Source organism: Coregonus lavaretus (genome assembly GCF_964263955.1).
Source record: "Coregonus lavaretus genome assembly, chromosome: 27".
Lineage (NCBI taxonomy): Eukaryota > Metazoa > Chordata > Actinopteri > Salmoniformes > Salmonidae > Coregonus > Coregonus lavaretus.
Genome location: NC_140014.1, coordinates 27,970,412 through 27,996,456, shown reverse-complemented (window position 1 = coordinate 27,996,456; position 26,045 = coordinate 27,970,412). Strand labels below are relative to the sequence as shown.

At 44.4% G+C, this 26,045-nt stretch overlaps 1 protein-coding gene across 1 annotated transcript in view; it reads left to right on the top strand.

The window, feature by feature from the left end:
• The window catches only part of LOC311102654 (RNA helicase aquarius-like), a gene marked incomplete at its 5' end in the record, with an annotated part of 127,971 nt that overhangs the window by 14,242 nt on the left and 87,684 nt on the right, over positions 1-26,045 (top strand). Inside the window, 11 exon segments of the mRNA XM_084144015.1 lie at positions 8,141-8,209; positions 9,481-9,581; positions 9,906-9,982; positions 10,984-11,048; positions 12,426-12,641; positions 13,198-13,301; positions 18,777-18,879; positions 21,016-21,063; positions 23,380-23,452; positions 23,931-24,072; positions 24,246-24,424. Coding sequence (XP_084000141.1) covers positions 8,141-8,209; positions 9,481-9,581; positions 9,906-9,982; positions 10,984-11,048; positions 12,426-12,641; positions 13,198-13,301; positions 18,777-18,879; positions 21,016-21,063; positions 23,380-23,452; positions 23,931-24,072; positions 24,246-24,424 — 1,177 coding nt within the window.

The window sequence follows — 26,045 nt, the reverse complement described above, 5'->3', positions numbered from 1 at the left end:
AAACATAACGATGTTCATAATGGCCAAACAGTTCTATTTTTTTTCATCAGACCAGGGGACATTTCTCCAAAAAGTACGATCTTTGTCCCCATGTGCAGTTGCAAACCGTAGTCTGGCATTTTATGGCAGTTTTGGAGCAGTGGCTTCTTCCTTGCTGAGCGGCCTTTCAGGTTATGTCGATATAGGACTTGTTTTACTGTGGATATAGATACTTTTGTACCTGTTTCCTCCAGCATCTTCACAAGGTCCTTTGCTGTTGTTCTGGGATGGATTTGCACTTTTCGCACCAAAGTACGTTCATCTCTTGGAGACAGAATGCGTCTCCTTCCTGAGCGGTATGACGGCTGCGTGGTCCCATGGTGTTTATACTCGCGTACTATTGTTTGTACAGATGAACGTGGTACCTTCAGGCGTTTGGAAATTGCTCCAAAGGATGAACCAGACTTGTGGAGGTCTACAAATTTTTTTCTGAGGTCTTAACTGATTTCTTTTGATTTTCCCATGATGTCAAGCAAAGAGGCACTGAGTTTGAAGGTAGGCCTTGAAATACATCCACAGGTACACCTCCAATTGACTCAAATGGTGTCAATTAGCCTATCAGAAGCTTCTAAAGCCATGACATCATTTTCTGGAATTTTCCAAGCTGTTTAAAGGCACAGTCAACTTAGTGTATGTAAACTTCTGACCCACTGGAATTAGAAGTGAAATAATCTGTCTGTAAACAATTGTTGGAAAAATTACTTGTGTCATGCACAAAGTAGATGTCCTAACCGACTTGCCAAAACGATAGTTTGTTAACAAGAAATTTGTGGAGTGGTTGACAAACAAGTTTTAATGACTCCAACCTAAGTGTATGTAAACTTCCGACTTCAACTGTATATAATTTAGTATATGTAAAGAGAAGATTAAATTAAGAATAGTCTGATGGGTGACAATATTACCCTATCACTTGTGATTGATGCCCATCGTGTGCAGTAAGGCAAGAAACAGCCCCTTTTTTTCACACCTCATGTAGCCTAGCCAATAGGTCTATATATTTTGATAGGGTTTGTATTGCAACTAAAGTGGCCAAATAACTTCTTAAAATTAAGCACATTAATCCGCTTTACAACCGGTGTAGAGCTTAACTGGCATACATAGGCGGCGCGTGAGTTTGAAGTTTGGGGAAGATAATTTTCACCATTAAAAATACACCTTTATAATAAAGGGTTACATTTGTGGTCTCTTCTGAGATAAAAAAAAAATCCCGCTAATTGATTGCATTTTGTAACATTCACGCTTATAGCCTACTGCCATGTGAGCATTGTTGCGCTTATAATGTGAATAAATAGCCTAATAGTTTATCAACATTTAAGCTAAACGTTCTGATCGGTTGCATCAGCCTCATTGCTTTTAAAAGGTTTTATGATGCGAGTGGTTATATTAATTTGGGATCTATCACAGAATAGGTCAACTTTTGTACTATGGGGTATAGTAGATTGACATGGTGTGATGAGTGTGATGAAAGGAGTCAGGCGCAGGAGGGTAATCACCGAATACAGAGTTTATTCCTTCGTTGACACACAAATGCGCTCAAATAGCGATCAACGAAACAGGCACAGGGGAAACTCTCATCCCTGGCAAATACACTGTAACGGTAGAATCCAATAATACATAGGCACAGGGGAAAATCTACCCTGGCAACAAAATGTACGAGTAGCTCCACCGAGCTATACTACTCTCACAACTAACAATCACCCACAGGACAAGGGGGGCAGAGGGAACACTATTACACGGACTAATGAGGGGATTAGAACCAGGTGTGTGTGATTAACAAGACAAGACAAATGTGATGATGATTGGGGCGGCAGTGGTTAGTAAGCCGGTGATGACGAACGCCGAAGCCTGCCCGAACAAGGGCAGGCTCCCCCCCCCCCCGACGCGCAGCTCCAGCAGCGCGCCGACCCCAGCCTCGGGGACGGCCAGGAGGACGCAGAGCAGGGCGAGCCGGATGGCGACGGTGGAAATCCCGCAACAGGGAGGGATCGAGGATATTCTTCACCGGGATCCAGCACCGTTCCTCCGGACCTTACCCCTCCCACTCCATGAGGTACTGAAGGCCCCCCACCCGATGCCTCGAATCCAGGATGGAGTGGACAGAGTACGCCAGGGCCCCCTCAATGTCCAGAGGAGGTGGAGGAACCTCCCGCACCTCAGACTCCTGGAGCGGACCAACCACCACCGGCCTGAGGAGAGACACATGAAACGAGGGGTTAATACAGTAATCAGGGGGAAGTTATAACCTATACGTGACCTCGTTGATTCTCCTCAGGACTTTGAACGGCCCCACAAACCGCGGGCTCAGCTTACAGTAGGGCAGGCGGAGGAGCAGATTCCGGGTCGAGAGCCAGTCCTGATCTCTCGGTACGAAGACCGGGGCCTCACTGCAGTAACGGTCAGCGTTGGCCTTCTGACGATGCACGGCGCACTGGAGGTGAAAGGTAAAGGTTATAGCTTACCCGCTGGGAGGTGCCTAGGTGCCTTACTCTGGGCGCACACCGAGCAGGAGGAGACGTACACCCTCACGTCCTTAGCCAAGGTAGGCCACCAGTACTTTCCGATCAAGCAGCGCACCGTACGACCGACACCTGGGTGACCAGAGGAGGGTGATGTGTGTGCCCAGAAGATCAGATGATCACGGATAAGAGGTTGTTGTCTCTGGGCCTCTCCTCTGTGTCATACAGCTGGGACAGTGTGTCTGCCTTCACGTTCTTCGTACCCGGAATGTATGATAGTGTAAAATCAAACCGGCTGAAGAATAGGGCCCACCTGGCCTGGCAAGGATTCAGCCTCCTCGCTGCCCGGATGTACTCCAGGTTACGGTGGTCTGTCCAGACGAGGAAAGGGTGTTTCGCCCCTTCGAGCCAATGCCTCCACACGGTCAAAGCTCGGACAACAGCCAACAGCTCCCGATCACCAACGTTGTAGTTCTGCTCCGCCGGGCTGAGCTTCTTAGAGAAGAAGGCACAGGGGCGTAACTTCGGTGGCGTGCCTGAGCGTTGGGACAGGACAGCGCCTATCCCTACGTCGGACGCATCCACCTCCACTACGAACGGTAGTGATGGGTCGGGGTGGGCCATTACCGGAGCTGAGGTGAACAGACCCCGCAGTCTCCTGAAGGCCAGGTCAGCCTCAGCAGACCAGCGGAGCCGGGATGGCCCACCCTTCAACAGGGATGTAATGGGAGCTGCAACCTTTCCAAAGCCCCGGATAAACCTCCGATAGTAGTTGCAAAGCCAAGGAAGCGCTGCACCTCTTTAACCGTGGTTGGAGTCGGCCAATTACTCACGGCTGAAATGCAATCTCCCTCCATCTCCACACCTGAGGTGGTAATGCTATATCCGAGGAAGGAGACGGACTGCTGGAAAAAAATACACTTTTCTGCCTTGGCATAAATGTCATTTTCTAATAGTCAGGCCAGGGACACATGCTCGGCGTGAGTAGTGGAATACACCAGGATGTCATTGATGTAGACCACCACACCGCGACCAAGCATGTCCCGAAACACCTCGTTCACAAAGGACTGGAAGGCGGATGGAGCATTCATCAAACCGTAGGGCATCACCAGGTATTCATAATGCCCCGTGGTTCTGCTGAATGCTGTCTTCCACTCATCCCCCTCCCGAACACGCACCAGGTCGTATGCACTCCTGAGATCTAACTTAATGAAGAAGCGCGCCCCATGCATTGACTCAATTACTGAAGGAATGAGGGGGAGAGGATAACTAAATCCAATCGTGTCCTTGTTCAGTGATCGATAATCAATGCACGGGCACAGACCGCCGTCTTTCTTCTTCACAAAGAAAAAACTTGAGGAGGCGGGTGAAGTGGAGGGACGTACAGTGAGGGGAAAAAAGTATTTGATCCCCTGCTGATTTTGTACGTTTGCCCACTGACAAAGAAATGATCAATCTCTAATTTTAATGGTAGGTTTATTTGAACAGTGAGAGACAGAATAACAACAACAAAATCCAGAAAAACACATGTCAAAAATGTTATAAATTGATTTGCATTTTAATGAGGGAAATAAGTATTTGACCCCCTCTCAATCAGAAAGATTTCTGGCTCCCACGTGTCTTTTATACAGGTAACGAGCTGAGATTAGGAGCACACTCTTAAAGGGAGTGCTCCTAATCTCAGCTTGTTACCTGTATAAAAGACACCTGTCCACAGAAGCAATCAATCAATCAGATTCCAAACTCTCCACCATGGCCAAGACCAAAGAGCTCCCCAAGGATGTCAGGGACAAGATTGTAGACCTACACAAGGCTGGAATGGGCTACAAGACCATCGCCAAGCAGCTTTTGGCAACCATGCAAGATCTCACCTCATGGAGATGCAATGATCATGAGAAGGTTGAGGAATCAGCCCAGAACTACACGGGAGGATCTTGTCAATGATCTCAAGGCAGCTGGGACCATAGTCACCAAGAAAACAATTGGTAACACACTACGCCGTGAAGGACTGAAATCCTGCAGTGCCCGCAAGGTCCCCCTGCTCAAGAAAGCACATATACATGCCCGTCTGAAGTTTGCCAATGAACATCTGAATGATTCAGAGGAGAACTGGGTGAAAGTGTTGTGGTCAGATGAGACCAAAATGGAGCTCTTTGGCATCAACTCAACTCGCCATGTTTGGAGGAGGAGGAATGCTGCCTATGACCCCAAGAACACCATCCCCACCGTCAAACATGATGGTGGAAACATTATGCTTTGGGGGTGTTTTTCTGCTAAGGGGACAGGACAACTTCACTGCATCAAAGAGACGATGGACGGGGCCATGTACCGTCAAATCTTGGGTGAGAACCTCCTTCCCTCAGCCAGGGCATTGAAAATGGGTCGTGGATGGGTATTCCAGCATGACAATGACCCAAAACACACCGCGAAGGCAACAAAGGAGTGGCTCAAGAAGAAGCACATTAAGGTCCTGGAGTGGCCTAGCCAGTCTCCAGACCTTAATCCCATAGAAAATCTGTGGAGGGAGCTGAAGGTTCGAGTTGCCAAACGTCAGCCTCAAAACCTTAATGACTTGGAGAAGATCTGCAAAGAGGAGTGGGACAAAATCCCTCCTGAGATGTGTGCAAACCTGGTGGCCAACTACAAGAAACGTCTGACCTCTGTGATTGCCAACAAGGGTTTTGCCACCAAGTACTAAGTCATGTTTTGCAGAGGGGTCAAATACTTATTTCCCTCATTAAAATGCAAATCAATTTATAACATTTTTGACATGTGTTTTCCTGGATTTTTTTGTTGTTATTCTGTCTCTCACTGTTCAAATAAACCTACCATTAAAATTATAGACTGATCATTTCTTTGTCAGTGGGCAAACGTACAAAATCAGCAGGGGATCAAATACTTTTTTCCCTCACTGTAAATACCCCTGTCCCAGGGAATCGGAGATGTATGTTTCCAGAGCCTCTGTTTCAGCCTGCGACAGGGGCTACGCATGACTCCTGGGAGGTACAGCGTCTACCCGAAGGTTTATCGCGCAGTCCCCTGCCCGATGAGGTGGTAATTTAGTCGCACGGGGGGAATGCGCACGGTGGAGGTACCGTCTGGACTTTCCATCATGGTTGCACCAACGGAAACATCTAGATACCAACCCTGACACTCTCGCGACCACCCCGTGAGAGCCCTCTGCGGCCATGAGAAGTTGGGGCCAAGGGATACCTAATAACACAGGGAAAGCAGACACTCAATAATCGAAAAAATAACCTGCTCACAATGTGTCTCCTGGGTGATCATCGTGACTGGTATAGTGACTTCCATAACAAACCCAGACCCTAATGGTCGACTATCGTGTGCTCTGATGGGGAGTGGAATGGATAGGGGAATCGACTAGCGCCTTACACTGGGGAACTACCATGTGATCGGGAAAGTGGATAGGTAGGGTACAGTGCGCAGCAGAGGGCTCTGAACAAGTGTGGGTGTTCGATACCTGGGGTGATGCGTGAGTTCCCAGCCTGCCGCCTACAGACCCAAAATAACGTTGACTACGACGTGTGGTGTACTGTCCCTTCGTGCCACCAGAGTGGCACTGTCGCTGTCCTCCTCCGCTCTCTCGGCCGGCGGCACCACCCAGCTCCATCGGCTCGGGATCCGAGTCGTCCGGGGTGCAAACGGGCAGACCCCTACCAGGACCTCCTCTGGCTGCCAGCAGGTTGTCCAAACGAATGGCCATGTCCACCAGTTTATTGAAGGACAACATGGTGTCCCGGCAGGCTAGCTCCTGTCGGACGTCCTCCCACAGATGGCCCTGGAAATGGTCGATCAGGGCCCGCTCATTCCACCCGGACCCCGCTGCCAGCGTCCGAAACGCCAACGCGAAGTCCTGCGCGGTCCTCGTCCCCTGCCTCAGGTGGACCAGCCGCTCGCCCACCTCTCCACCCTCGGGCGGGTGATCGAATACCGCCCGAAAGAGGTGAGCGAACTCCCCGTAGTCCTCCAACGCGGCTCCTCCTTCGTTCCACACCGCGTTGGCCCACTCCAGGGCTTTCCCACAGAGGCAGGAAACAAGGACGGACACCTTCTCCCGCTCCGATGGCGCCGGCCTGATGCTGGAGAAGGACAGCTCCATTTGGAGGAGGAATCCCTGGCACAGCGCCGCCGTCCCATCAAACGCCCGTGGTCGTGATATCTGGATCCCTCCGGGTGCTGGGGTATAGGTGGCTGGATCCGGTTGACCAGCTGGTCTCGACAGATCGGGTTCTCTCCTCTCCAGGCATTGGACGATCTGAAGAACCCGATCCATCGCTTCCCCCAAGCTGGCCAGCATCGTGGAATGCTCTTGGACCCGTGCCACGACTCCAGGCATGCGCTCTTCTCCCGCTGACTCCATAGCGGGTGGGTGATTCTGTGATGAAAGGAGTCAGGCACAGGAGGGTAATCACCGAATACAGAGTTTATTCCTTCGTTGACACATAAATGCGCTCAAATAGTGATCAACGAAACAGGCACAGGGGAAACTCTCATCCCTGGCAAATACACTGTAACTGTAGTATCCAATAATACATAGGCACAGGGGAAAATCTACCCTGGCAACAAAATGTACGAGTAGCTCCACCAAGCTATAATACTCTCACAAATAACAATCACCCACAAGGACAAGGGGGCAGAGGGAACACTATTACACAGAGCTGAGATGCCTGTGAGAACGACCCGATCACGTGACGGGCTTTGGCTAATAATAATTTAGATATCTGAGAGAGCCATATGAGTGAGCACATCCGGGAGAAGCGAATTATAATTATTATATTCAAACCAAGGGCACAATGGCCACTTTGGCCGCAAAAGGCAGATTTTTTAGGGGGCATTACGGCCACACAAGGGGGATGCCGCTGTGACATTCGAGGCGTGGTGAGAATATTATCAAGTGCTTGTCAAATTGTGAATGAGAGACTAATGAAGTGGGTGAAGCCTGCACATGAAACAAAACAAAGCCTTTCATGGAACTTTTTTCAAATCATCATTAGAGTTCTATCATGCAGCCTTAGAATGTATTAAAATTCAAAACGTATAGCCCAACGTTTGTATCACAACTAAAGTTGCATAAATAACTCTAAATTAAGCATATAAGAGGACCTGTTTTTTTTGTTAACCACTCAACACAGAATAGCTGCATGTGTGCACTCCCTCAATCGTTTGGAGAAAATATCCTTTGTATTTTATTCAGCTATATTCAATTGTATTCTTCATACTATAAAATAATATAAAATAATGCCATTTCATGACCACCATAGCCCTAGTCTCAGATCCACAAAGATGAGCGAACAAGAGCAGAAGGTAGGGAAAACCGTCCTGCATGTGGTTTCCATGAAATTAGTTTGGTTTAGGTTCCACTAGGTGGCAGTATTACACTTCATAACACTATACTCAGGTGCCTCCCTAGCATATCTGTATTCCCCACTCCTGCTCAAAACCATGGGTAGCCACTGCACCAGTTTCTCTGAAATTAGATGTTTATCCCTCTGCTTCTACTGAAGTGTATGCAATGGTTCTAATCTATTTGGTGCAATGCCATTATTCTACCAACTCAAATATCCTTATGTCCCTCTCTGACCCCCTCTCCCATTTTCTCTCTGTCTCTCTCTCTCTGCTCTCAGGAGGTGGATTTGATCAGAGAGCAGGTGCAGCAGCTCATCTCACTGCCCATGTGGACGTGTCTCTTACCAGTAAGAGCTCCTCTTATCCTGCAGTGCTCCTGTCTTTAGAACTGTCACACTGTTAGATACAATGGGGGAAAAAAGTATTTAGTCAGCCACCAATTGTGCAAGTTCTCCCACTTAAAAAGATGAGAGAGGCCTGTAATTTTCATCATAGGTACACGTCAACTATGACAGACAAAATGAGAAAGAAAATCACATTGTAGGATTTTTAATGAATTTATTTGCAAATTATGGTGGAAAATAAGTATTTGGTCACCTACAAACAAGCAAGATTTCTGGCTCTCACAGACCTGTAACTTCTTCTTTAAGAGGCTCCTCTGTCCTCCACTCGTTACCTGTATTAATGGCACCCGTTTGAACTTGTTATCAGTATAAAAGACACCTGTCCACAACCTCAAACAGTCACACTCCAAACTCCACTATGGCCAAGACCAAAGAGCTGTCAAAGGACATCAGAAACATCATTCACTAGGTCCCCCCGTGTGGTTCTGGGATTTTTGCTCACCGTTCTGGTGATCATTTTGACCCCACAGGGTGAGATCTTGCGTGGAGCCCCAGATCGAGGGAGATTATCAGTGGTCTTGTATGTCTTCCATTTCCTAATAATTGCTCCCACAGTTGATTTCATCAAACCAAGCTGCTTACCTATTACAGATTCAGTCTTCCCAGCCTGGTGCAGGTCTACAATTTTGTTTCTGGTGTCCTTTGACAGCTCTTTGGTCTTGGCCATAGTGGAGTTTGGAGTGTGACTGTTTGAGGTTGTGGACAGGTGTCTTTTATACTGATAACAAGTTCAAACAGGTGCCATTAATACAGGTAACGAGTGGAGGACAGAGGAGCCTCTTAAATAATAAGTTACAGGTCTGTGAGAGCCAGAAATCTTGCTTGTTTGTAGGTGACCAAATACTTATTTTCCACCATAATTTGCAAATAAATTCATAAAAAATCCTACAATGTGATTTTCTAGAAAAAAAAATCTCAATTTGTCTGTCATAGTTGACGTGTACCTATGATGAAAATTACAGGCCTCTCTCATCTTTTTAAGTGGGAGAACTTGCACAATTGGTGGCTGACTAAATACTTTTTTCCCCCACTGTATGCATAATGTTTAAGATTATGGCAAAATAGTTTTTACATTACTGAATAGTGATTTATTACATAGAAAAGGGTAGGTCAACCAAAGACAAACAGTCCCAGTGCAGATTTCCAATGTTTAGCTCTTTTTTGATAGCGTCATTAAGATTGATTAATCAACGCACTGTCTGTCATCTGTACAGTCTAGACTCCAACACGAGCTGAAGAAAGTTCCCAAGCGCCAAAAGTTTTGGAATCTGATCAAGAGGAATTTTGACAAGCTGGACGGGAAAGCTTCAGAGCAGTAAGACCTTCTCCCTCTGCCTGCACATCCTGTAGAAATAGTCCCATCCAAAATCTAATAGTCCCATCCAAAATATAATAGTCCCATTTTTTTTTTTTTTTTTTACATAGCCCCATCAAAAATATAATAGCCCCATAACAAATATAATAGTCCCATCAAAAGTACAATAGTCCCACCAGGAAAATATAATAGTCTCCTCAGAAACGATAATAGTCCCCCTAGGAAATTATAATAGTCTCCTCTGAAATTATAATAGTCCCCTCAAAGGCACAGCGTTGTGATGTGTGTCGCTAGTTATTATTATTTCCTGCCTTTTATTTCCAGAGCCAAGATGGAGAGGACATTCCTTTCTGAGCTCATTAAGAAGTTTCTGGGAGTTCTTATGTCCATCTCCCCAGCAGGTAAACATTTAGCAACACAGCTATGATTTATGAACAAAGCAGCTTTGTTTTGTTGCCTATAAGCAGCTGGACACCGCAGCAGGGAGGCCACATTTACTTATGGAGAAAGATGAGATTCTCAAGGCTAAAAATTGTGCTCAAAGACATATTCCTCATGCTGAAAAGTTTTCAGTTACAAGTGACAAACTACAACACCACATGCACATGCCTTTACCTCCTAGTCTTTATCCTTGAAAATGATGAACCAGCTCTTTCTTTGATAGCCTTTACCTTTGTTAGTCTTTATACGTGGGGCTCATTTCTCAGTGACATTTCTACAGTCCAAAAGTCCCTCATTACCGGTGTGAGATGCACCATTTCCAATCCTCTATCAGTCCCAAAGTTCATCCTTTCCTCCCGACTTGACCCCCACTCTGAAAGAGCAGCCCTGTCCAGCTGTCCCCCGCCATGCCCACGGCGACAGTCTGTGTGGTGATATAATGTAGGACGACACTCTGCCCCCGCCCCACACACCCAACCTGTGTGCTCAGAATAGCATCTCTCCCAACATGTAGCTGGGTGGTGGTGGTCCTGCTGAGACCCAGACCCTAATCCTCCCTGTCAGAGCATTGGTACACAGCACAGGGACGTACACACACGCATGCTTGTATGTAGCACAATGAACATGTGCTACTGCACACACACACAGGCTCGCCTCATATATACACACACACACACACACACATACATACACACACACCACTAATGAGGGCTGATCTCCCAGCGTACGTTGCAGTGCCCCAGATTAGAGAATATACCGGGGTCTCCGTGCACCACCGGGCCACTTGCCACTTCCTGGCCCCGGCTCACACACACACAGCCATGGTGTTGGCCACAGTTCGCTGAAAACTCTCCCTTCTTCTCCCACATTCCCCTCGGTGTTTCAGTGTGTGTGATGGCGGTCTTGCGTGTTGTGTATGTTATTACCTGAACTGAATGTCTCCCTGTGTTGTCTCTCTCAGGCCCTGTACCCATGGAGAAGGTGCACTACTGCGAGAGGTTCATCGAGCTCATGATTGACCTTGAGGTAAGAAACACACTATTTATAAGGGACACTATGGTGTTGTTGTGTTGCATATTTATGAAGTGTACTAGGCAGCCATTTATATAGAATCAATTGAATATCTGCATTCACTGAGCATGCAAAGACACTTTTGAGGTCTCTGTACCTACCTATACCTGTACACCTATTTCTGTCTTGACATGTGTAGAGTATGTAATCTTGAGTGATTTGGTGTTTGATGACAGTGAGAAAATACAGGTTATTCCTAGCATAGAGAAAATGAGGTGTAACGTCACGGTGTAGTGTGCTTTCTTCTCTGTGGTCTGGTTTGGCTTCATCATGACACGCAGAGAGAATGTCACATAGTCAAGATGGTTCCTTCCCTCTCTGGGCTGCATGGCCACGGTGCTCCTGTTTCCACCTAGGGAGGATAGGAAGGATTGATATCCCCCCCATCCGATGACAGGCTATCCTTTATTTTCCTGGCACTGGCAATGGCAAGGCAAGCTGCCTCCAGAGAAGTCCTTTCCCCCTCAGCAGTATCATTTTACAAAGGGATGGCTGAAATCTCATACTTCCCTCTGAGATGATGTGATGAGACCCTCTAAATCTCTGTATGGAAAAAGAGATCCTACATTTTGTGTGTCTGTAAGGTCGAGCCGTCTGTGACAGGTCTGTGGAGATCAAAGATGTGGCCATAGATAAAGCTTGTCTGTCTTGTTGTGGGAGTAGTATCATTTGAAGCACCTGCCCTCTGCAGAGAGGTGAACTCGATAGAATACATTGAGGCTCTGTGGTTTGCATTTTTTCAATTCATTTTTGGTGTTGTTTGTGAGTAGGAGTCACTATGTAGGCTATTGTCATTGTTTTCCTCTTTTTGAAATTAGAAATTTGACCTCCAACTGTCATCTATGAAGTGCAAAAAAGAGTGTAAAACACCCTGCTGAAATAGACCCTGAATCAATAGGGTCCCTTTATACTCTTGTCCTCAATGCTGGGAATTCTGGTTTGTAGATGCATTGATCTGAATGACCCCAGAGACTGAGTCAATCCATACATGGACTAATCCTGGTTCTGATGTTGCATCGTCTCAGCTCAAAGATCACCTCCTTGTTATCAGTTACAGACCTGGGCTGAATAGTAATACTAGGATTATATAATGGCCTCAATGTGTTTAACATTGACTGAGAGCCTTTCTGTTTCACTGTTGGAATGTGTGTGGTCTTTCTGGGGCTTTTTTATACGTTTTCTAGTTATAGGTAGATGCATAAATTATTATTATTTTTGTAAACATTTTTTACGATCATATTTATTGAGCCTATAGTCTTGTATATAAGGGCAGCTGTTTCATTGTTTTACCATGATGTGTAATGTGTGGTTCCATTCTATGTCTGTCCCAAGGCCCTGCTCCCGACACGTCGCTGGTTCAACACGGTGCTGGATGACTCCCACCTGGTGGTGAGCTGCCACCTGTCCAGCCTCATGCAGAGAGAAAAGGAGGGACACCTCTTCTGCCAGTTACTGGACATGCTGAAGTTCTACACCGGCTTTGAGATCAACGACCAGACAGAGAAGGAGATGACTACGCTCCACTACAACAGAATCGCATCACTGCAGGTACGTGTATACAGTACTACCCAGGATGGATGGATGAATGACTTCTGTTTTGTTTGGTTGTTTACTTGACCTGTCCACATCACAAATTATTCTATATTATTCAAATTGTTGATAGGCATCAGTTTTGAACATCATTTGCACATTTAAGCGTTAAAGATAGGATAAAGTTTACCTAAGTGTACTGGGAGACATAACCCATGCTGTGAGTTGTACATGTATGAATATGGAACATTCATGATTTAGTGACAGCTTCCAGATGTCATTTACAAGAAAGAATATCAAGTCAAACTTCGGTCCTAGAGAGAATTTTCAATATTTTAGTTTTCAGTCTTAATTTAAAGGGAAATATGCAGACTGGTTTATCTGTTCATCCTAGTTGTCTCTCCATCTGTCCATCTCTCTCTCTTTCCCTTACCTCTCTCTCTAGCCCCACACAGATGTTGGATTAATACATTAGGGAAATCAAAAAGGTGCCTGACATCACACTGGCTCTGGGGTGTGTGGGTAAGGTGTTGTTTCCACCTGATCTCTAAATGTTTGCTGTCTTGTCTTTCAGAAGGCAGCCTTTGCCCATTTCCCAGAGCTGCAGGACTTTGCCCTGTCCAATGTGGCAGCCGTGGACACACGGGAATCCCTCACCAAACAGTTTGGCCATCTCAGGTAGAGTGTGTGGGTGGGGGGGGGTCATATCTGGGATTGTGAACCCAAAAAAACATCCCTACACATCCTAACCTTCATTTCTTTATGCTACCATGATGACAATCGCTTAATTGTCACTGTTGTATCGCTAACATCCCTACCGCTGCCCCCCTTACCGTGAATGTCAGGCAGCATGTGAGTCCTTGAATGTGCAGAGTAGAGTGGTACCAGCCACAGAGAGAGAGACTCGCCTCATTAATTTAATCGATTTGCAGGGGCTTGAGAATAAACTCTTTGAACAGCTGGATTTGTCAGATCATATTTGCGAGTGGCCTTGCCAAAAAACATCCCCCTCCATCGCTTTCATGGGGCTGGGCCTTGTTAGTGTGTGTGTGCTTCCTATCCTTTCTCCTTTCCTTCGGACCCTGGTCCTAGGTGCTGCTGAGTTTTTACACTCTCTTTTCCTCTCTGTATTATTGTTCTCATGGATAAAGCCAGGCTCTGCATTGTCACCGGGTCCCCCCACTGCCTTCAAAGGCTTCCATCACTTTTAACAAGGCACTTTTTACCCACAAAACCCTATTTTTAATTCCAGCTATTCCAGCTGTGCTACCCACAAGCTAAACTGCCACTCGCCCATTATTTCAGATTGATCCGCTTAGTCCCCAAAACACACACGGGCAGCAGGGTTCCGTTAGCCGGAAATAGCCAGCTTTTGGCAAAAAAACTAAACAAAGTTGATGAATAAAATTGCATCCGGCCAATCGTCCTAGAAAAAAAGAAAATTGAAATTAGGCTTTTTAGCCTTTTGTTTGATGGAAATACATTTTACTGGTCATACTCATCGGTCTATAGGTTAATTTGCATAATTTTGTGGAATTAAATTGGCGTGTGTGTAAAGTATATTCGTTATGTGTCTTATCACACGCTTACAGCATACAGATATAGAGCCTTTGAGAGGAAAATCTGACAGACAGTGCGAGAGCTGCTGCTACAGCATCTCAAACAGCAAATGTATAGGCAACAGAAGGCAGGCTTCATCAGCACGTCACACACCACTTTACAATGAGTTGGAGGCTGTATGCATTTTGAAAACATATACTTAAATTGTTTGAAACCTGAAAGTTTACTAGATATTATGAGGCATGTCTTCCCTTGCTTCAAAGTAGCCTAGCCAAAATCAGACCATAGCCGTGGAGGCAATTATTTTATTTATTGTCCAGTAGCCAAAGGCACAATCATAGTCATATTAGCAACCCATGCTAGTTGTGCTAGCTGATATTTTCATATGTCACATGAAACCACTCGCATGTGCGGTGTGCTTTGACAACAGTGTTTTTCCGTTAATTGCATTATGGGACGAACATTCACACACAGTCTACTGCCTTGTGCTCATTGCTGCACTTACAGTGCCTTCGGAAAGTATTCAGACCTCTTGACTTTTTCCACATTTCGTTAGGTTACAGCCTTATTCTAAAATGGATTAAATCGTTTTTTCCCCTTATCAATCTACTCACAATACCCCATAATGACAAAGCAAAAACTGGCTTTTAGAAATGTTTGCAAATGTATTACAAATAAAAAACTGATATCACATTTACATAAGTATTCAGACCCTTTACTCAGTACTTTGTTGAAGCGGGCTGTTATGTGCCTTTTACTGAGGAGTGGCTTTGTTTGGCCACTCTATCATAAAGACCTGATTGGTGGAGTGCTGCAGAGATGGTTGTCCTTCTGGAAGGTTCTCCCATCTCCACAGAGGAACTCTGGAGCTCTGTCAGAGTGACCATCGGGTTCTTGGTCACCTCCCTGACCAAGGCCCTTCTCCCCCGATTGCTCAGTTTGGCCGGGCGGCCAGCTCTAGGAAGAATCTAGGTGGTTCCAAACTTCTTCCATTTAAGAACGATTGAGGCCACTGTGTTCTTGAGGACCTTCAATGCTGCAGAAATTTTTTGGTACCCTTCCCCAGATCTATGCCTCCACACAATCCTGTCTCGGAGCTCTACGGACAATTCCTTCGACCTCATGGCTTGGTTTTTGCTCTGACATGCACTGTCAACTGTGGGACCTTATATAGACAGGTGTGTGCCTTTCCAAATCATGTTCAATCAATTGAATTTACCACAGGTGGACTCCAATCAAGTTGTAAAAACATTTCAAGGATGATCAATGGAAACAGGATGCACCTGAGCTCAATTTGGAGTCTCATAGCAAAGGGTCTGAATACTTATCTAAATAAGGTATTTCTGTTTTTTATTTGTAATACATTTGCAAAGATTTCTGAACCTGTTTTTTGCTTTGTCATTATGGGGTATTGTGTGTAGATTGATGAGGAAATTGTTTTATTTAATCCATTTTAGAATAAGGCTGTAGAGTAACTGTGGAAAAAGTAAAGGGGGCTGAGTATTTTCCGAATGCACTGTATAATGTCAAGAAATAATAGTTCATCAACATTTTCAGCGACGCGTTCTGGTCTGTTGCGTCAGACTCATTGCTTTTATTTTATGTTTCCTAGGCCTACTGGTTGTATGGATTTGGGATCTATCGTCCTACAACTGTCCCAGAGTCAGTTTGAATAGGCTATTTCTTTCTCGACAAGCTGACCAATAAAGTAGTTCAATTTTTCTACTATGGTGGAGAGTAGATTGACAGGCTAGTAATTTTGCTGTTCATTACTAGTCTTGTTGGCTGAGGAAAAGTAATTGTGGACAGTTATTCTAAAATCTTCAAAGTGTGCATAAGAATTCGTTAAGAAGGACCGCACATCATTGCATCCTCGAATTGCATGTTCTGTGATTTCTGTCATTCTGAGCACCATGGGTGGTTCTCTAATCAGGTTATGCACCCAATGCATATGGGTCCGGTAAATGTATCAAATGTCAGGTAAATTGAAATGCTGCCGGTCAAATGTCCGGCGCCACATTTTCCTAACGGAAACCCTGACAGGCAGGGTGTTATCACATACACACACTGTATTTTTCTCTTTCAATTTTAAGAACTCCTCTCATTGCATGTCATCTGTGGCTTGAGATTTGGTGGAGATAAAATCAGAATTGGGCAGGTTAGTGGGCTCATGGCCCCAACCATAAGTAACAGCTCTCAGATCTTTCCTGTGTCCAGCCTCATCTCCTTAACAACTCAATGGAAGCAGCTATTTTAGCTTTGTCATGGAGTACAGTACAACAGCGTGACCCATGCCAGTCCCTAGACAAACCAACTGCATGGTCAGCAAAACCCCAGACCCATGTGGTCAAACCAAACATGGCATCACGAGTCTGGCCACACTGCTGCTCACAGTGACACGTGTCCCGGTCTGTCTGTACAGGACTCTGTCACAGACACAGTGTGTCTCTCTCGATACCAACCCCTGTCTGTGTCATGGTGGCACATGTCACATCTGTCTGATTTAAAACAGCCTTCTGTTCAGAGAGCAGCCTCAACCCTCTGCTTCAGCTCTGAGAAATGGAGATGCGGTTGGATTTTCATAATCCCGTCATATCGATGCGGCCCCAGCCCCTGTACACGCCATGCTGACAGTGCAGGACTGCAGTGGCCCTAGTTAGCAGGGCAGAGTATAGGAAAACACAAGGGCTAGCGTACAGTACATCCCAATGCTAACAAGTGCAGGACTTAAGAAAATACCTGTGTGTTAGGTGAATGGTGAACTTTTCATAATGTCAGATGCCAGGCCATATATTCTCTTGAACAGGGACGGCCTGTTCAATAGGGCGATATGGGCGACGCACTGCCAAACGGGAAAAGGAAGGGATTTTTTTCTAATCAATTATATCACGGCAACAGTACTAGTTATCAGTGTTCTAATCTGATCTGACTGCCACTAAATGTCAAATCAGGCTAAAGTCGTGCTTCAAATGGCCCCGCCCGTTTTTGGGGCGATTTCAGTCAGGTTGAAAATCGCCCAGAAGTCTCTCATAGCCTGTCATGTAAAATCTATTTTTTTCAAATTTCAAAGCTTTCAATACATTCTCTATGGGTGTCTGTGGGCTTGCACTTACGCGCTTTCGTCATACGTGACGTAACCATGAACGTAACTAAGAAAATAGCAGCGTCTCTGTTGCGACCTGCAGTGTGGCGTTATTTTATGTTTTTAATTTGTAGACTTAGTTTACAAACATTCTGCCAACCATGGATTTTTACAGTGGTGGGTTTTGGACTGATCTTGTTGATCGTGTACATACCCGCTACGAACGGACTAAATAATGAAAACGCTGCTGGCAGCGGAATCCAATACAGCTGGGAGACTTGGCTGGATGACAGAGTCCCGGACAGAGAAGTGGAGCCGGCCGGCTTCACCCTGGTCAGAGCGGACCGCGATCCTGGTAAGAGAGCGACTCTGTACCCCCCGACATTGAACTGCTTTCTGTGTCACTGCGACCTTACTATCTGCCCCGTGAGTTCCCCCAATTGTTTGTTACCGTTGTGTACTGTTGATAATCACAAGTTTACTGGAGAACTGAGACCAAGTAGAGACTTTGGACAGGGTGGATATGGTATAATAAAGGCAGTTTATTCAGAGGTAAAGATATCTGGAATCGCGTGCACGGACCCGTTCGTCAAACTCTTAGGGAGCTATCTGAAGAGAGCCCCGAAAACATTGTGTGCAGACATTTTATACAATAAATGATGTAGGTTGAATCTAGTAGTTCTGATCTTCTGATTGGTCCTGATGAGTTGGGCGAGGTCCCCTCCACTGTTGCATTGGCTCTGAGTCGGGTTCTCTGTCTTCAAATGTTCAGCCTAAAGAGAGGGGATTTTTGTGTGTGTGTGTGTTTAACAGTGATGATGTGTGTGTGTGTGTGTGTTATCAGTGATGATGTGTGTGTGTGTGTGTGTGTGTGTGTCCTCAGAGCAAGAACTCGTGAGTTGGAAGAACTGAGAGACCTATGGCGTGGGTGTTGTCCTTGGCCACCTGCTGACAAGGCTGACAAGATAGGACTCTTTTGTCCATTGTTATAGGATAGGAACAGCATTGATTGAAAACAAACGCCCAACACAAAATGGGTCATGCACAAGATTTTAGTCAGACCAAGCTATAACATTATATATTTACTACGACAGTACATTCAACCAAAAGCTAATATAACAAAGGCATCAGAGATTATTTATAATCTGTCACAGAAACTGGAATCCATCTCCCCAGATCAGTCAATAAATGCTTCTGGTATTGACTTATATGCTGCCCCTGTCTTCATGTTGTTGCTGGACATATCTTTTTTAAAATGTGTGTAGGTCACCTAAATCATCAGAAAAATTGCCCCTCCTGAGAATTTTTTCAGGAGCCGCCACTGCTCTTGAATGTGCATTTCTACCCTTGGGTCATAATTTCATATATTTACTTCAATAGAAGAATGTTGCAGAAACAAACTTGCTGACTTAGCAGAAAATATAACCATGATGCTCAAAAGGAATACATATGAATTGGAAGTTAATAGTTCATAACGTAAAATATGCTGAAGTGGTTTTTTCTCCCTGCAGTCCCAACACTCTCCACCGGGTGGCCTCGTACCTATGTCTGTTACCAGAGCTGGCAGAGGGACAGGACACCACCAATGAGAAAGAGGTCCTCCTGGAGCTGCTGGTAGATGCTGTCACGAAACGGGGAGATGTTGTCCCTAACCACTGATAGAGGATCAGATATTTATTTCATCGTCCTAATGCTTAAAATTTGGGAATGGGGGAAGTCTCATCTGATCCTAGATCTGTGGTTAGGTATGATGGGAAGGAGACAAGGAGAGGATGCTAAGGTAATGAATATTTAAATTCCCCCAAGATGCCCTTAAGCATGAGAGAACCCCTCTCCTCTATTTAGGTCTTGGCTAAACCGAAGCGATGTCAGGATATGTTCGCTTGCGGAACAATAACCACCCAGAGAGCATAGCAGCATAATAGGGTTTGCGTGGCTCATTTAAAAGCCATTAATTTATGCTTTTGGAATACATACAGTATGCAACCCCCCCTCCTCCACACACACACTCCTCTCCCCCCTTGAATTTGCCTTTTAATCCAATTCGGGCTCAACGTTGGTGATAGAGATGAAGTTGGTGAGGTGGAGGAGAGGGAGGTAGAGAGAGACTGAGGAAAGAGCAGCAAGGTTTGTCTTATCCTAAGAAAAAACACCACTGTTGATCTGATTTGCCCTCCACACACCCTCCCTTAGTCCCTCTTAAAAATAGGCGTACAGTGTGTTGAAAACAAGTCTCATCCCCCATAACCCTCTATAACCATGCGACCGGCCCATCCACTGACCTGCTCTGTCCCTATTGCTGTAATTTCCCACTTCAAGTCTTCTCTAGGTCTCCTCTGCCCACCACTGAAGAGAAGCTTTTCCATAATTAGCTGATTAGATTGTTCCCAGAGCCAATGTCAGGGGACTCAATTGCATGGCCCCGGGTTGCCCTGAGCAACCAAAAATCTCCAAAGATTCCACTTTGGTATTATGCATTATTTGTTGGGTCGGCGGTGCCAGAGGCTCGTAGAGCTTTACAGGAGGGAGCAGAGCAGGTCACACAGACACACTGCAGAGAAAGTCTGTAATTAAACCTGGGGAATGAGAGGATGAGCTGGCCAGAGTGCTACTGAGCTTCTAGCTATCACTGTTCTGGGGGTTATTTACATCATTCCTCATAGCCTTGAGCCACCCACTCTTGAATTAATAATTTCCTATTTAGATTACCGAGATTGCATAGGATTTTTTATCGCTCATTATGTAATTTTTGCATAGTTTTGCAATAACTGTCAGAGATGGGCTCGATGGGTATTAGTCTCAATCAGGGTTCTACAGTCTTTAGATCTCTGTACGTCTCTGCCAGTCCCGGATGGATGACTATTACAAAACCCTGGGTTAGATAGTGACTGGCAGGGAACACGGCAGTGTAACAGGATGGATGACTATTACAAAACCCTGGGTTAGATAGTGACTGGCAGGGAACACGGCAGTGTAACAGGATGGATGACTATTACAAAACCCTGGGTTAGATAGTGACTGGCAGGGAACACGGCAGTGTAACAGGATGGATGACTATTACAAAACCCTGGGTTAGATAGTGACTGGCAGGGAACACGGCAGTGTAACGGGATGGATGACTATTACAAAACCCTGGGTTAGATAGTGACTGGCAGGGAACACGGCAGTGTAACTGGATGGATGACTATTACAAAACCCTGGGTTAGATAGTGACTGGCAGGGAACACGGCAGTGTAATGGGATGGATGACTATTACAAAACCCTGGGTTAGATAGTGACTGGCAAGGAACATGGCGGTGTAACAAGATGGACGACATTGACAAAACCCTGGGTTAGATGGTGACTGGCAAAGAATACGCAGTATAACAGGATTAGCTTAGCATGGCGGCTAGTGACTGACTGATCGCATATGAGAACACAGGGATTATATAGACTTCTGTATCTTGTTTGGCACACAACCATCATTGATGCTATAACATTTAGGCCCCAGACCTAAAAAACACAACTGGCAGGCTAACTGAAGAGATAAAAGCCTAGCTATGTGAGAGAGATGGTCTCTAATAAAGGGTTTGTCATGACTGACGGTGAGTAGTGTGATGCAATACGTCTGACACGATTATTTTACAAAACGTTCTTTTTAATACCACTGTCTAGGGAGTGAGGGGAGGGTAAGAGTGGGGCAAAAACATTTATCTCTCTTTCTGTCTGTATTTCTTCAATCTCTTTTTCTTCCCTCTCTCACACTAACAGGTGTCTCGTCATGAGAGGAGAATCTCCCAGATCGAGCAACTTAACCAGATGGGTCATTCTACAGATTCGGTGACATTTCAGTATTGTCAGTGTCCCAAGATGTACTAGTGTTATAACTTGTCAGAACATTTATCAAACTACACTTAAATTACAACATTTCAAAGTTTTACATGTTTTTAATATGGAGTAGAGAATATGATTTTAAACAGAGATGAATTTCAATACTTATATGTTTGCTTTTCTTAGGAGTATTAAGAATTTCGCCTGTCCCTATTGACCATCATGCAAATGGCGTGACTCATTTTGAGTACACAGTGTTAAATAATAATGCTTTTTTTTTGTTAAATTAATTGTATATGCCCCCTTATTATGCATAATCCATTTTCTCAGCATAAGACATTTTATTTTCTGAGAAATTCAGGCTTTTACCCCTGTCCTTGTATTTCTTTCAACCCCGTAACGCAACAATACCCCCACTCACAATTAAATAATGGTTTGATCCTGTGGACATCATTTATGAGGAAGTGACATCATACAAGTCTTCAGAGAAGCCTGGTGTGACAAGTGGTAAGCTGCTCTCTCACTTTTTATAAATATTTCATGTTTTTTAAGCACATATGGGCTTTGTCAATCTCAGGTATTCAACTCTGTTGGGGGGGGGGGAATTCATAGTTAAGATTTTACCAATAATTGTTTTTATAGCTATGAAGTATAACAATGTCTTTTGTTGAATAAGGCCATGTGGCACACTGCTAGCTGCTTTGCATCCCGAATTAGCAACAGATTAGCACAAAATCTTCAACCCTGTCACATTCAACCCCATCACATTTTTCAATGTTACGGGGTTGAATGGCTGTTACAGGGTTGAATAGCTGTTAAATCTTAGCAATATTTAATGTATATTGCTTAATACCAATCATATTTTCTTGTTGAATGTTTGTTGTTTACGGTTTTACAGTATCAACTAAAAGTACGAGGAATTTTTGAAAATAATAACTTTAAAAAAGTGACAATTAATTTGTTCTCTCTCCTATATACATTGACATATTTAGGAGTATTATCTGCAAGTTCATGTTCATTTTACTACATAGTGATTAAAAGGATACAATATTTAGTCTTGAAGAGTAAGCAGGTCATTGACTTGACCTTGACCTACAATTTCAGATTCAACAATGGAAAAAACAATGGAAAAAACAGCAGCAGAAAGGAAACACACATAGAGAGGAAGGTGAGGGACATCTGCGCGCCGGTGGTCAGGTAATTCTCCTGGAAATGTAAGATCTTTAAGACACGAGGTGGTGGTGGTCATGGACACACAATCAACAGAAAATAAAGTTTTGTTGCTTTAAAGCATAATTTGGTAATGCATAAAAAGACTAGAGAATGTAAATGAAGACTAGTCTAAAAAGACATACAGTATACTGCCTTGGCAACTGGTGCGTGAGGGGTTCATGTTCACTAGCCGACTGGTTTGTACTGACATATTTAGGAGTATTATCTGCAAGTTCACGTTCATTTTACTACATAGTGATTAAAAGGATACAGTAATTAGTTTTGGAGAGTAAACTGGTCATTGACTTGACCTTGACCTACAATTTCAGATGTTGTTACTGTTATTAGTTCATTAATGTGTTTTACTCTGTCTAGCTTTCATCTAGATTCTTTAGATTTTAAAAGCTATGTTGACAGTAGGTTTAAAAATGTTTAAAATGTTTAAAAAATGGCAACATGTTAGTGATCTCAAAAGATAAAACATATGACACATGATGCTTTTCACTCAACCCTGTTACATGATTTTCAACCCTGTTGCGGTGCATTCATCCCTGTTACGAGATTATTTTTTTTACATTTTTGTATTAAATACACAAAATATAACATCAATAGTGTTTTTATTGTGTCTATTAAATCAGGGTAAATAAGGCTATTTCAATTTTGTCAGGAATTACGCAGCATTCTTGCACATTTCTTGCGAAAATGTGGAGTTAGATTAGAAATTTCTTCATCGTAAACTGGAAAGGATGGTGCTGGTCAGTTTTTCTTGATTTTCTCTTTAATTACAATATGCCATTATTTACAAGGGACATCTAAACTGTGAGATTATGCCAGAAGCTGATCTCAAGTTTATTGGAAAAATGAATAGTTGAATAACAAAATGACTGTGACGGGGTTGAATTAAATTGGGACTTGTTTGAGAAAATAATACAGAATAATAACTTAATACTCTACATTGAGATGGGAAAAGGTATTTTCTATCAAGTACACACATTACTTTGTCACATCAAATAAAAAAAAGCTTAAGATTTTAATGTTCATTGTTTCATCCTCCTCAATCACAAAAGGCACCGAATCTGTAGAATGACCCAGATGCCTCTTTATCCAACGGAGAAGATTATCTGGGATGAGAACATCGTCCCGACTGAGTACTATTCTGGTGAAGGTGTGTGTGTGTGTGTGTGTGTGTGTGTGTGTGTGTGTCTGTCTACTGTGTCTCCTCGCAAACTCATCACCCCCCCCCCCCCTCCGCTGTGTTATCCCACACCACAGAGGCACTGAGCTGGCACCCTCTTAATAGGTGATCCTCTTTAGGCTAGCAGGGTCACCTTCACCAGCTAAGATGCCTACAGCCCTGTAATCCCATTGAAATCCATGAGCCTATCGATGTCTATAAGGCTGTCTAACTGTTTTAGCCTGCCAAGAGATTACAGGTGTAAATTAGGTTTATAGTCTACTCTGCCACTGTTATATCAAAGGGATTGTCCCTGTCACATGGCTACGGAGTTGATCCTGGTCAGGGAAAACTCTGGGTTCTATGAATGTTACACTGTGTAGATGTGTAGGTAATAGGTCTATACCAATGACAGGAGTTGGACTCCTATCTCTCTGTTTAATCTCTGTTTAATCCTTGTGTGTTCCAGGTTGTCTGGCTCTCCCTAAACTGAACCTGCAGTTCCTGACCCTCCACGACTACCTGCTGAGAAACTTCAACCTGTTCCGTCTGGAGTCCACTTACGAGATCAGACAGGACGTGGAGGACGTGGTGACTCGCATGAAACCATGGTGAGCAGAGAACACACACTTAGAACTGATGGAAAGAGAAGGTTCCCACATTTCTGTTTATTTCAAATTTATAATTTTTGTATCACTGAACTCAATTTCTATGACATTTTCAGGCACTCATAGTATGGTAGTGTGATGTTTGGGGGTTGACCTGCTGTCTTGTCTTCCTGTAGGCAGTCAGAGTATGGTGGTGTGGTGTTTGGGGGCTGGGCCAGGATGTCTCAGACCATCTCAGCCTTCTCCATTGTGGAGGTGGCTAAGCCCAACATTGGAGAGAACTGGCCCGCCCGCGTCCGAGCTGACATCACTATCAACCTCAACGTACGAGACCACATCAAACACGAGTGGGAAGGTACATGGCTTGGTTGTGCCATTTCTCTATCCCCTGCTCTCCCTTTCTCTCTTCTACCTTTCAGCATTCCCTCTATACCATCTAGTTTTCTGTCTCCTTTCTTTTTTACTCCTTTTCTCATGCACTCTGTCTCCCTCCCTCTCTCTTCATGGATCCCACTCCATCCCAATAATAAAGCCTTTATGTCCTCCATAAAGTCTGTCCATCCAGACCCTCTGTCCAAACCTGCTGTACCTTGACCTGTGACCCCCCTCTAGCCTTGTCTGCCTGTACACATGTATTTTCCTATCAGCCCTGATCACTTAGCTTCAGTGTTTTATTTCTTCATCATCTTCCCCCAACGGGTGCAGCAGGGCTGCTGTAGATAATATTAACAGTGTGATGTCATCCTTCCTGGCTTTGATTTACCATTTTACCATGAACATACAGTGCCTTCGGAAAGTATTCAGATCCCTTGACTTTTTCCACATTTTGTTAGGTTACAGCTATATTCTAAAATAGATTTTTTTTTAAATTCCCCTCATCAATCTACACACAATAGCCCAAAATGACAAAGCAAAAACAGGTTGTTAGAAAGAAAAAATAGAAATAATACATTTACATAAGTATTCAGACCCTTTACTCAGTACTTTGTTGAAGCACCTTTGGCAGCGATTACAGCCTCAAGTCTTCTTGGGTATGACCACTACAAGCTTGGCACACCTGTATTTGGGGAGTTTCTCACATGTCAGGTTGGATGGGGAGCGTTGCTGCACAGCTATTTTCAGGTCTCTCCAGAGATGTTAGATCGGGTTCAAGTCCGGGCTCTGGCTGGGCCACTCAAGGACATCCAAAGAGTTGAATCTTGGTTTCATCAGACCAGAGAATCTTGTTTCTCATGGTCTGAGAGTCTTTACAGTGAGGGGAAAAAAGTATTTGATCCCCTGCTGATTTTGTACGTTTGACCACTGACAAAGAAATGATCAGTCTATAATTTTAATGGTAGGTTTATTTGAACAATGAGAGACAGAATAACAACAAAGAAATCCAGAAAAAAGCATGTCAAAAATGTTATAAATTTATTTGCATTTTAATGAGGGAAATAAGTATTTGACCCCCTTTCAATCAGAAAGATTTCTGGCTCCCAGCTGTCTTTTATACAGGTAACGAGCTGAGATTAGGAGCACACTCTTAAAGGGAGTGCTCCTAATATCAGCTTGTTACCTGTATAAAAGACACCTGTCCACAGAAGCAATCAATCAATCAGATTCCAAACTCTCCACCATGGCCAAGACCAAAGAGCTCTCCAAGGATGTCAAGGACAAGATTGTAGACCTACACAAGGCTGGAATGGGCTACAAGACCATCGCCAAGCAGCTTGGTGAGAAGGTGACAACAGTTGGTTTGATTATTCGCAAATGAAAGAAACACAAAATAACTGTCAATCTCCCTCAGCCTTTGGCTCCATGCAAAATCTCATCTCGTAGAGTTGCAATGATCATGAGTACGGTGAGGAATCAGCCCAGAACTACACGGGAGGATCTTGTCAATGATCTCAAGGCAGCTGGGACCATAGTCACCAAGAAAACAATTGGTAACACACTACGCCGTGAAGGACTGAAATCCTGCAGTGCCCGCAAGG